Here is a 13346-nt window from a genome sequence, read left to right on the forward strand (position 1 = left end):
TTTTGTTCTGACTCAAGTATAAGTCTACCCAGCAAAGTTAATGTCTGCACTTGGGGACCTGGAAGAATTAATAGTTGCACTTGAGGACCAGGTGTTAATGACTGCACTGCATACAGTATTGCAGCCATTAACTCCTCCTGTCCCTTATGTGCAGCCAATAACTCCTCCAGGCCATCAAGTGCAGCAATTATTTACGCCCCTTAATGCAGCCCAGTATTTTCCCCTTGCCCCTTTCCTTGTTAATTGTTGTGGCTAAGACTTTCAGGCCTGTGTTTTCTTGGCATAGTCTTTATCAAGAATGTGTCACTTACCACTGGGTAAATGGCTGCAAATGGGAACATCACTAACAGTACACACATTGCTCAGTGTTGCCTGCGACTCGTGCGTGTATAAGTCAACCCCTATACTTTTATTTAGTGAATCAAACCTACATTTCTAGAATTATAGTTGAGTAGAGTTGAGAATTATAGTTGAGTATATACAATATATGAAAATGTGGACGTGTTTAAATCCAGACTGAAAACCCACCTGTTCAGTTTGGCATTTGCAGAAATATAACTTTTGTTGTGTGAATACTTCATCCTACTAATTACTGAATCTGAGAGAGCCTAAGCGCTTTGAGTCCTATGGGAGAAAAGCGCTATAGAAATGTTATTGTATTGTATTGTATATTGGTATTGAAATTCATTGCAGCATTCATCTTTTGTGCCCCAATGCGCTTGTTTGCATGTTTAAAACACACTGCTGCACTGATTGTGTTGCTAAAAATACATGTAAAGAAATCTATGGAGAGGAAAGATGAAACAGTCACTTACAAATAACAAAGAGAATGTATTCACCAGGGTATTCTAGTTTTGTGGTGTAAAGTGCATGTTACGATTGTAATAATTGCTTTCCTTTTTTTTTTAGGTGCTACAAGTCGGAATTCTATCAGTACAGCGGGAAACAGTGTGAAATTTATGAACAGAGTGCTGGATACTACGGACTAATTTTTGGCATCATTGGTGGCGTGCTCCTGCTTCTCATTGTGTTAATATTTGTAGTGATAGTCTACAGAAGGAAGAGGATGTTCACGTATGTATACTATAGTGACATCAGGTGATATACAAAGTGGCAGATAAGATAATCATGTTGAAGGAACTTGGAGAATATGTAATGTGCCACCATACCCTGTTTCTACAAAGTAATCTGCAGTGTGTGGGGGGCATCTTTGATGGTATCTTGTCACAAGTGCTTGCCAGCCTACCACCTAGATCAAATAGGAATGTTTAGGAGCAACTTTATGACAAATGTGTTGTTTTAACAAACTCCTTTCCATGGATCTAACCATAACTTACCTTCTTGACAAAAACTCTTTCCTGATACTTAACCTTAACCTCTCTCCTGGTGAAATCCCTCTTCCTGACTCCTAATCTTAACCTCCCCTTCCTCCCTGATACCTAAGCTTATCCCCCCCCCCCTTTCACTGATGTGAAATCCCCCTTCCTGATACCCTATCCTTCCCCACTTATGAAATCCCTTATTCTGATAGCTTACCTTACGCTCTATTGATGAAATCCTTCTTCCTGATACCTAAATGTACCCTCTCCCACTGATGAAACACCCCTTCCTGATGCTGAAACTTATTCTCTCCCACTGATGAAAATCCAACCTTCCTGATGCCTAAACTTACCCTCTCCCACTAATGAAAATCCCTCCTTCTGATGCCTAAACTTACCCTCCCCCACTAATGAAATCCCCCTTCCTGATGCCTAAACTTATTCTCTCCCAGTTGGCTGACGGTGTAATGGTTAAGGGCTCTGCCTCTGACACAGGAGACCAGGGTTCGAATCTCGGCTCTGCCTGTTCAGTAAGCCAGCACTAATTCAGTAGGAGACCTTTGGCAAGTCTCCCTTACACTGCTACTGCCAATAGAGCGCGCCCTAGTGGCTGCTGCTCTGGCGCTTTGAGTCCGCCAGGAGAAAAGCGCAATATAAATGTTATTTGTCTTGTCTTGTCTTGTCTCCCACTGATGAAAATCCCCCTTCTGATGCCTAAACTTACCCTCCCCCACTGATGAAATCCCCCTTCCTGATGCCTAAACGTACTCTCTCCCACTGATGAAATCCCCCTTCCTGATGCCTAAACGTACCCTCTCCCACTGATGAAAATCCCCCCTTCTGATGCCTAAACTTACCCTCTCCCACTGATGAAACCCTCCTTCCTGATGCCTAAACTTATTTTCTCCTAATGATGAAATCCTCCTTCCTGATGCCTAAACTTACTGCCCCCCCCTCCCCCAGATGAATTCCTCACGTCCTTATGCCGAAACTTACCCTCCCCCACTGATAAATTCCCCCCTTACTGATGTCTAAACTTACCCTCCCCCACTGATGAAATCCCTCTTCCTGATGCCTAAATGTATTGTTTCCACTGATGAACCCCCCCTCCTGATGCCTGAACTTACTCTTTCCCACTGATGAAACCCCCCTCCTGATGCCTGAACTTACTCTTTCCCACTGATAAAACCCCCCTCCTGATGCCTGAACTTACTCTTTCCCACTGATGAAATCCCCCTTCCTGATGACCAAAAATACTTATTAACTGATGAAACTCCCCTTTGTGATGCCTAAACTTACTCTCTCCCATTGATGAATCCCCCTTCCTGATGCCTGAACTTATCTTTCCCCACTAATGAATTCCCCCTTCCTGCCTAAACTTACCCTCTCCCACTGATAAAACGCCCCACCCTGATGCCAATGTATTTTTAAGCCCTAACTCCTACTTCTTCCCTTCAGGACGTTATAGAAATAATTCCTGTAATTTTTTTCACACTACTGATAGAAGCTGATAACAATATTAGAGGTAGATGCCTAATCTGCAGTGCTGTGGTAATAACGCAGACTTTTATTTCAATTGCTCTCGTAGATGGATCGCTCAGAGACGAGAGTCAAAAACATGGTTTACATATGACGAAGAGCGGTCAAATTTCCATTACACAAGTAAGAATAGATTAACTTTGTCTGTTTTTTTTTTTCAATGCAAACATGTCATGTTCCCCATATGGGGTAAAAGTTTGGATAATCCTTTAATTTAAACCTTTCAAAAATATGGATTCTGCCATTGACAGTATGCTTTGGTAACTGCTCGTTGGGCAGTCAAAAGGCTTGCCAAGCAATACCACAGTGTCTTAGTCAGCTGCTCGATTTTGAGCCATTAAGATGGCCCGATAGATAATTTTCCACATGTCCGATCTCCCATCCGATCGTTTCGCCGCTCTATTCCAGATTGAGGTGAATGGAAAATGAGCGGAGGATAAGAGAATTGACTGCGGAATCAAGCGGTGAAACGATCGAGCGGGAGAATCGAGCAGCAAATTCGACCCGTGTATTCCCAGGAGTAGGCGTTGAGCCATTGCTTAGCAACGCCATTTAGAATTTAACTACTTGAAGGGTTGGTTCATATTACGTGCATTGGTTCAAAGCAAGTCTTCATGAAATGAAGATAGCTTGCACTTTAAGGCCAAGTTCACTTGCATGAAGATTGCTATAGTAAAATGTTTATCACACACCTTATGCAGTAACACACTGTAGAAAGCAAATTTGGAAAATGTGGTCAATGAAGGGATGTCAACATGCCCATACAATTGAATGTACAGTGCGTTCACATAACGCTGCACCCAGCAACAGCCGTATTGTGCACCTAGCCTTAAAGAGGAGCTGTTAGGTATAAGGTCTCAGAGAAAATAAACACATATATCAGTAGCTAAATATTGGCAGTACTTACATTACATATGCATTTCACTGTCCACGTTTGTAATTCACAGAATTTTTATATAGTATTTGCAGAGAATGATGCTCCTGACAGCTCATGGCAGGTTCCATGTTTGTCTGTCTCCTATGAAGCCAAATGTGTCGTCATGTCCTGCCTGCTTCCTGATGATTCCACTCACAGAAAAGCTTGTACTGAATAACAGTACTGTGCAGTGAATATTAATTAGCCATGTGGCTGGACATGCTGTTGTAACTTGAGCCTACTTCTCACTAGCAGCCGAGGGGAGGGCCCCAGAATGCTTTGCTGTATGGTATGTGTCCTCTCGTCCTTTTTATGGGCTTGGGAATACAGAGCCTTGCTGTCAGCACACATCACAGTAAGAGAGATTTTTAACTTCAGTATTGCCTTTTTGACTTCCTTCTAAACTGTTTAACACAGGAGAATAGAGGTTTAAATTAGCTTTTGCAGCCTGACAGTTACTCTTTAATGTGCAGAGTGTACGCCATGTTATGCCGTGTTGTAGGTGTGGGCATTACATCATGCATATAGTGTGAACTTAGCCTTAGAGAGGCAAGGAGCCTTGCAATTCAGCCATAAAGAATCTGGTTTAGGAAAAAGCTGGCAGTGGAAGCCATCATACATTCTCATGACATGTTTATTTTAAAGACTTTAAAGGTTAACTTCAGCATAAACAAACATACTGTCATCAAGTTACATTAGTTATGTTAATTAGAATAGATAGGTAATATAATCTCTTACCCACCCTGTTTTAAAAGAACAGGCAAATGTTTGTGATTCATGGGGGCTGTCATCTTTGTCATTGTAAGGAAACGCGGAAATGCCGCCGTCTCTCAAGGTGAGGCGGCTGTTTCCGCGTCCAGCATGGCGTCACAACGCGGAAAAAACGCTGCATGCCGCATAGGCAGTGCGGCGGAATCCGCATTGGGAACGGCGGAATCCGCATCAGAGGCGGCCCCCGCACTAGATACATTGCATGACAGTACTGGTGTGGCTGGGACTGATAGTCCACCAAGATTCAGACTTACACGCGCGCGAGCAGAGAGGCAGAGTTTAAATAGCAGTTAGAAGGGTGTCGGCTGACCAGCTGGGTCAGCTGACAAATTCCACTGCTCTCATTGGACCAGCAATTAGGGAGGTCCTGGAAAGGTCCTAGAGTATATATACTGCTGGTTGTTCACTTGCTCTTTGTCTGGCGTGCGATCACATATGTGGGAGCACCCAGATCCGTAGTCAGATCCTTAAGTGTGCCGGGACCAGCTGGAGCTGTAATCCTACACTTAGCTAGATTATTGATAGCTAAAGTACTAGTTTGATTGTGATTATCTGTTATGACTTTTGCCTGCCTCGACTATCCTCCTGAACTCTGATTTTGTACCCCGATATTTCTGATACTCTGTTGCCGAACCTCGGCTCGTTCCTAGACTCTCTTTCTGCCTCCTGATTTTGTACCCCGATATATCTGATACCCCGTTGCCGAACCCTGCCTGTACTTTGACTCCGCCTTTGCCTGCTGTATTTGTACTTTATCTGTCCGTGTGTGTACGACCTGGCTTGTCCGACCTCGAGAACCGACCTCACGATTGGAGGCGGTTCCCAGTCCTGTTAGTGACACTTCTTCCTGAGTGTCACTCTCGGACTTTCCTTCCTACTGTCAGTCTGACTCCTCCCGTCTTGGAGAGCTCAGGTCTGCGGAAGGAATCCGTGCAGTTCTCTTTGCTGCACTGAGGCCTAGGCCTCCTAGTGTTACTGTTACACCAAAACACTACACTCTACTCAGGCGAACAGAGGTTAGTTTGTATATCGGATTATCGGTGAGACTGCAGATCACTTATAATCTGGTATATATCTGTATTTCCGGTGATACTGCAGATCACTGGTAATCAGATACTCTCTGCGCCCACCGATCGTTACAGAACGCCAGACCACCAAAACTATGGAATCACGCACTGATCCTCTGACTGTGCTTGCCACTTCGGTGGATAACATTCATCAAGCTTTGGGCCAGCACAGAGCCTTAATTGATGCCCTATCAGGCTCTGTGAAAACCCTCCAGACGTCAGTTGATTCAGTGCGATCCCCTCCTTGTGATGATATACGTATGCCTGTACCCGAAAAATTTTCCGGCCACAAGTCTGACTTCCGGAATTTCAGGAGTAGAGTGCTATCATATTTTGAATTGAGACCCCGATCCTCGGGGACTGAGACCCAACGGGTCATTTTTATTAAAACGTTGCTGACTGGCGACTCCCAGTCCTGGGCATATAACCTACCCTCTACTGATATAGCTCTGACCTCAGTAGAAGAATTCTTTAAGGCCATGGCCGTAATTTACGACGACCCTGACCTTGCTGCGTCCTCTGAGCGGAAGCTCAAACTCCTGCGGCAAGGCAGAGGTTCGGTTGAGGATTATGCGGCAGAGTTCCGTAGGTGGTCAGTCACGGCTAGATTTGACAACTTTGCTTTAATGGATTACTTCTTGTCTGGGTTGTCGGAGGAGGTCTCCGACTTAATGTTAACAGTACCCGAGCCCAAGACAGTTGACGAGGCCATATCATCGGCCATCCGAGTGGATCGCAGGTTGCGCCATCAGAGGCAGGCTAGGGGCAGTCACCGTGTCAGGGTGACATCATATGTGGCACCGTCCGCTACACCCCTAGTAACACCTTCTCCGCCTGTCTCTCCCTCCCCAGCCTTGCCGCCGCCCGAACCAATGCAGATTGGTCGGTCGAGACTGACCCAGGTAGAGCGAAGGCGAAGAATGACAGAACAGCTGTGCCTGTACTGTGCAGCAGCAGGGCATAGGGTGCGAAACTGTCCTAACAGGTCGGGAAACGAGTTTGCCTAGGAATAGTGGGGGGTGACACCCTAGGCACACAAACTGCACCCCTTAAGGAAAAGAAGTTACTGCTCCCTTGTACGGTTACATGGGAGAATAAGTCTATGGCCACTAAGGCATTTATTGATTCGGGCTCAGCGGCCAATTTTATGAATTTTGAGTTTGCGCAGGAATTGGGTATCCCCCTTTCTCCTGTGAGACCCCCCATTCAGGTTACAGCAGTGGACGATTCCCCTCTGCAACGGAATCGTGCACTGTCTCAGACTCCGGAGGTGAAGGTCACCATAGGGGTACTTCATGGGGAACAATTATCGTTTTTTGTATTGCACATGTCAACCTCCACTATCATCCTAGGCATGCCCTGGTTGCAACTCCACTCACCTCAAATAGACTGGGCCACAGGGCAGTTAACCACTTGGTCACCTCGTTGTTTTCAGCAGTGTTTGGGGAAGTTGACCCTGGGGCAAACCAGAATTCAGGTGGAGGGGGTACCCGACCAATATTCCGAGTATTCCGATGTGTTCTGTCCCAAGGCAGCAGACAAGTTGCCCCCACATCGCCCTTTCGATTGTCCCATTGACCTCCGTTCAGGATGTGTACCTCCCCGGGGTCATTTGTACAACCTGTCGGGACCCGAAAAAGTAGCCATGCAGGATTATATACGTGAAAACTTGGCCAAAGGTTTCATTCGGCCGTCTCGGTCACCTGCTGGAGCTGGTTTATTTTTTGTTAAAAAGAAAGACGGAGGCCTGCGACCCTGCATTGATTATCGCGGCCTTAACAAAATTACAGTCAAGAACCGCTATCCCCTGCCACTGATAGACGATTTGTTCACACAAATTACAGACGCTAAAATCTTCTCTAAATTAGATTTGCGGGGCGCGTATAACTTGATACGCATAAGAAAGGGCGATGAGTGGAAGACGGCCTTTAATACACCAGACGGGCATTACGAGTACCTGGTGATGCCCTTTGGGCTCTGTAATGCCCCGGCCGTCTTCCAGGAACTCATTAACGAGGTATTTAGAGAGGTGTTGGGGAAATTTGTTTTAGTCTATCTTGATGATATTCTTATCTTCTCCAACAACCTCTCTGAACATAGAGACCATGTGAGGTTTGTTTTGAATCTGTTAAGGCAGAACTCCTTATATGCAAAACTTGAAAAATGTATCTTTGAAGTAACGTCCGTCGCCTTCTTGGGGTATATAATTTCCACCACAGGTCTGTCAATGGATCCTGCCAAGGTTTCGGCTGTGCTGGAGTGGCCACAGCCGGTGGGGTTGAAATCTCTGCAGCGCTTTCTTGGCTTTGCCAATTACTATAGACGGTTTATAAAGGGGTACTCCACAGTCATTTCTCCCCTTACAAGTCTCACCAAGAAAGGGGCAGATACAACTCACTGGTCTCCTGAGGCTTTACATGCTTTTTCCACTCTGAAGGGCCTATTCTGTTCAGCACCCATCCTCAGACATGTGGATACGTCCTTCCCGTTCATTGTGGAGGTGGATGCTTCAGAGGTAGGAGTGGGGGCTGTGCTGTCTCAGCGATCAGGCTTGCAGGGTAGAATGCACCCTTGCGCTTATTTCTCTCGCAGGTTTTCCCCTGCAGAGAAGAATTATGATATTGGTAATAGGGAGCTCCTGGCCATCAAATTAGCTTTCGAGGAATGGCGACATTGGTTAGAAGGAGCTGAGCATACCATTACGGTTTACACCGATCATAAGAACTTAGAATACATCGAGGGGGCTAAGAGGTTGAGCCCTCGTCAGGCTCGATGGTCGCTATTTTTCTCCAGGTTCACCTTCATCATTACATATACCCCGGGGAGCAAGAATGTTAAGGCAGATGCCTTGTCCAGATGCTTTGAGGCAGAGACAGCACAGCCCTCCGTTCCTGAGACCATTATTCCTCAGAGATTGATACTGGCAGCCACTGGTACTTGGGAGGATTGGAGGGAGACGCTGAGTCCCTTTCAGCAGGACATCCCGGAAGGGAAGCCCGCAGGGGTTCTGTTCGTTCCTCTGCCGTTTCGCCTTCAGGTTCTGGAGATGTTCCACGCACATAAGAATGCAGGGCATCCGGGGGCATCCAGAACACAAGATTTAGTAGCCAGATGCGCCTGGTGGCCTTCTCTGGCGGCGGATTGCAAGGAATATGTGAAGGAGTGTGTGACATGTGCCAAGAGTAAACCCTCCCGGCTGGCACCTGTCGGTACCTTGCAGTCATTGCCCACCCCGACTGAACCGTGGACCCACCTGTCCATGGATTTTGTAGGCGAACTTCCCAGGTCTGAGGGAATGGCGGTCATTTGGGTCGTGGTCGACCGGTTTAGCAAAATGGCCCATTTTGTACCTTTGAAAGGACTCCCCTCCGCTCCAGAACTGGCCGAGTTGTTCATTACGCATGTTTTTCGTTTGCACGGTATTCCCGAAAACATAGTCTCAGACAGGGGAGTTCAATTCGTCTCACGTTTTTGGAAAGCTTTTTGCCAGCTCATGGACATAAAACTGTCTTTCTCGTCTGGATATCACCCTCAGACCAACGGCCAGACTGAGAGAATAAATCAATCGTTAGAGCAGTTCTTAAGGTGTTATGTAGCTGAAGCACAGGACGATTGGGTCAGATTTCTGCCGTTTGCAGAATTTGCCCAAAATAATTTAAAAAACTCGTCCTCCGGTTTTTCGCCTTTTCAAGTAGTGACGGGAAGATCACCCAAATTTTCCCCATTGCCTATAGCCTCCACTCCGTTTCCAGCCCTGGAGGTCTGGCAAAGGTCATTCAAGGACCTGTGGGGGACAGTAAGAAATAACCTGGAGAAGGCCTTCTTGAGTCAGAAGGGTCAAGCCGACAAGAGACGGTCGGTGGTGTGGAGATTCCAACCAGGAGACCCGGTTTGGGTGTCCACACGTCACTTGGCCCTAAAACAACCGTCTAATAAGCTTGGTCCCAGGTTTGTGGGTCCATTTCCGATAACCAAAAAGATCAACAATGTTACTTATACTGTCGAACTTCCCACTAGCATGCGGGGGGTAAGGTCTTTTCATGTTTCCCTGCTTAAACCAGCAGTCCATGTGGGTCCCACTCCTCCTCCTCCTGTGGTGGTAGACGACCAACCTGAGTACGAGGTAGAAAAGATATTGGATTCACGCATGGTACAGAATTCGGTACAGTACCTCGTACATTGGAAAGGGTACGGCATTGAGGAGAGACAGTGGGTACCGGGTTCACGCATGCATGCAGACGAGTTAAGGAGGGAGTTTCATGCCTTACATCCCGAGAAACCTGGTAGGAGTTGTCCGGAGTCCACTCCTCGGGGGGGGGGGTACTGTAAGGAAACGCGGAAATGCCGCCGTCTCTCAAGGTGAGGCGGCTGTTTCCGCGTCCAGCATGGCGTCACAACGCGGAAAAAACGCTGCATGCCGCATAGGCAGTGCGGCGGAATCCGCATTGGGAACGGCGGAATCCGCATCAGAGGCGGCCCCCGCACTAGATACATTGCATGACAGTACTGGTGTGGCTGGGACTGATAGTCCACCAAGATTCAGACTTACACGCGCGCGAGCAGAGAGGCAGAGTTTAAATAGCAGTTAGAAGGGTGTCGGCTGACCAGCTGGGTCAGCTGACAAATTCCACTGCTCTCATTGGACCAGCAATTAGGGAGGTCCTGGAAAGGTCCTAGAGTATATATACTGCTGGTTGTTCACTTGCTCTTTGTCTGGCGTGCGATCACATATGTGGGAGCACCCAGATCCGTAGTCAGATCCTTAAGTGTGCCGGGACCAGCTGGAGCTGTAATCCTACACTTAGCTAGATTATTGATAGCTAAAGTACTAGTTTGATTGTGATTATCTGTTATGACTTTTGCCTGCCTCGACTATCCTCCTGAACTCTGATTTTGTACCCCGATATTTCTGATACTCTGTTGCCGAACCTCGGCTCGTTCCTAGACTCTCTTTCTGCCTCCTGATTTTGTACCCCGATATATCTGATACCCCGTTGCCGAACCCTGCCTGTACTTTGACTCCGCCTTTGCCTGCTGTATTTGTACTTTATCTGTCCGTGTGTGTACGACCTGGCTTGTCCGACCTCGAGAACCGACCTCACGATTGGAGGCGGTTCCCAGTCCTGTTAGTGACACTTCTTCCTGAGTGTCACTCTCGGACTTTCCTTCCTACTGTCAGTCTGACTCCTCCCGTCTTGGAGAGCTCAGGTCTGCGGAAGGAATCCGTGCAGTTCTCTTTGCTGCACTGAGGCCTAGGCCTCCTAGTGTTACTGTTACACCAAAACACTACACTCTACTCAGGCGAACAGAGGTTAGTTTGTATATCGGATTATCGGTGAGACTGCAGATCACTTATAATCTGGTATATATCTGTATTTCCGGTGATACTGCAGATCACTGGTAATCAGATACTCTCTGCGCCCACCGATCGTTACAGTCATGGGGCAGCCATCTTTTTGGTTGAAAGGAGGTGACAAGGAGCAGGAAACACAGTTCCAACTGACCTGTGTCCTGATTACCCTTCTCAGCTGCACACACTAGGCTTCAAATGTCAAATTAAAAATGTAAAAAAAAAAAAATTGCACCAAAACAGCAGAAAGAGAACAACAACATCAGAAATCCCATCATGCTTTGTGCAGCATCAGGGGAAAAAAACCCGGGCAGTTTTCTTCTGTGCAGCTAAAAATGAGGCTTGTGTAAGAGAAACAAAGTTCTGATGCTGTGAAACTGTTAAAGAAACACCAGGCCTTTTCAGTGCTGCTGAGTGGATTTTTAGTCCGGAGGTTCACTTTAAAGCAGACTTAAAGCGACACTGAAGTGAAAAAAAATATGATCTAATGATTTGTATGTGTAGTACAGCTAAGAAAAAAAAACATTGGCAGCAGAGACATAAGTCTAATGTTGTTTCCAGTAAAGGAAGAGCTAAGAAACTCCAGTTGTTATCTATGCAAATTAGCCATTGAGCTCCACGACTTTCAAAGTCGCAGAGAACTCTGCCAGACACTTGAGATAATAAGCTTTAAAAGACAATGTTTCTTTTTTCCTTCTGCAGGAAAGATTTTCCAGAGCAGGCTAGTGATCTTTTGAACCCATTTAGAATGCTGAGTAGTGTCTAAACTGCAAAATATTAGAGAATGATGCAATGTTATAAAAAACACTATATAACTGAAAATAAAAATATTAGAATGTTTTCTTTGCTACTAAAATTCTAGTAATTATCTGTACTACACAACCAATTCATTATATCATCATTTTTTTTTTCGCTTCAGTGTCTTTTTAAATACTGCCCCCTGCTTGATTAGAGTGGATGACCAGGGTGCCACTGCTGCCCCTTTCTTGCCAGCCTGGAACAGATGAGAGAGTTGCTAAGTAGCCATTGTGTCTAAACTGCTATATTGAGACATTCATTAGTTGTCTTTTACAATGCTGCTACTAACTACTTTCACTACAAAATGGGTAAAGTGGTGAACCTAGTATTAAGCTTGAAGTTAGCAGGCTATACTGGTTTAAGCTCACAGAATTTCTGACTAATGAAGAAGGGTGCACAGTAGGATCATAGACACAGCTTTACTGCAGGAACAGGTGGTATTCCATTGCTGTTCACTGAAGCACAGCTGCATATTTTGTCACTGTTGGATAATGTGTTAAGGGTTTGCAGCCACAGCCTGGTTCATATTGGTGGGATGACATTAGGCTTTTTTCCCTTTATTTCCTGTGCCAGGAAGTAGTTAAATCTGTTCAACAAAGGTTAGCAACATATAAAACCTATTTTTTGTAGAGTTAAGCCTGGTACACACCTTCAATTTTGATTGGTCAATCATGAACAATTTTACCACCTCCATAAAGTATGAGAGCTTACCTATGAAAGTGTGTACCAGCCTTAACAGTTAGAACTCCTGTGAAGTTTTGCATTTCTATCCTTCTTTGCTTGTTCTCAGGACTACTGCATCAGAGAGCCAATTAGCTAATTGGGAAAGAATTATGTATGTAGTAATATAGGAAGACTGCTGGGAGATTTGAAGGAGCAGTGTTTGTAAGTGCAGATTTGTGTGTGTGTGTGTGTGTGTGTGTGTACTCCCTATAACCCTGTACAAATAATAGTGATATTTTGAATATTATCTGAACATAAAAAAGACATGGAGACATTTCCGCTGATAATGGCATGTGAATGACTTTATCTTGTTCAGATATGGACGCCGTGGCTAGAGCCCACATGGAAACATTATCACCGAGGACTGGAAGGTACAATGTCCAAGAAAATCCCTATGAAGAATTTTCTTCAGAAACGTACCAGCCAAAACTGGAGAAAGTAGACACCTGCCAAACGGTAAATAGCAACTACTTAAACAGATCTGATTATATGTTAGTGAGTTGGGAAATTGGGCACCTTTACTCCAATTAGTGTTCTATGCTAGCCTAGGAAGAGGTGAGGTATGTTTTGTGCTCACCAGATCCATGCCTCCATAATTAAAACCTACGTGTATTTGCCCATTTGTCCCGGTTATTACACCGTTTAAATTATGTCCCTATTACAATGCCAACAATATTTTATTTGGAAATAAAAGTAATTTTTTTCAGTTTTGCATCCATCACTATTTACAAGCTTGTAATAAAAACCCTTAGGTAAATATTTATGTTTATTTTTTTATTTATTTTTTTAATTGCAATAGTTTTTTTAATTATTAAACATTTTTTTTAATGTAGATGTAGTGGCAACCTTAGGTTTGTTTACAT

General features: G+C 45.2%; 1 protein-coding gene across 1 annotated transcript in view; it reads left to right on the plus strand.

Annotated features, from left to right (window-relative positions):
* Positions 1 to 13346, plus strand: part of LOC137522660 (mucin-17-like) — a 68473-nt gene that overhangs the window by 48986 nt on the left and 6141 nt on the right. Inside the window, exons 6-8 of the mRNA XM_068242733.1 lie at positions 910 to 1074; positions 2908 to 2981; positions 12800 to 12939. Of these exons, the coding sequence (XP_068098834.1) occupies positions 910 to 1074; positions 2908 to 2981; positions 12800 to 12939 (379 nt within the window). The remainder of the gene's footprint in view (positions 1 to 909; positions 1075 to 2907; positions 2982 to 12799; positions 12940 to 13346) is intronic.

The sequence above is a fragment of the Hyperolius riggenbachi genome, chromosome 6, assembly GCF_040937935.1.
Source record: "Hyperolius riggenbachi isolate aHypRig1 chromosome 6, aHypRig1.pri, whole genome shotgun sequence".
NCBI lineage: Eukaryota > Metazoa > Chordata > Amphibia > Anura > Hyperoliidae > Hyperolius > Hyperolius riggenbachi.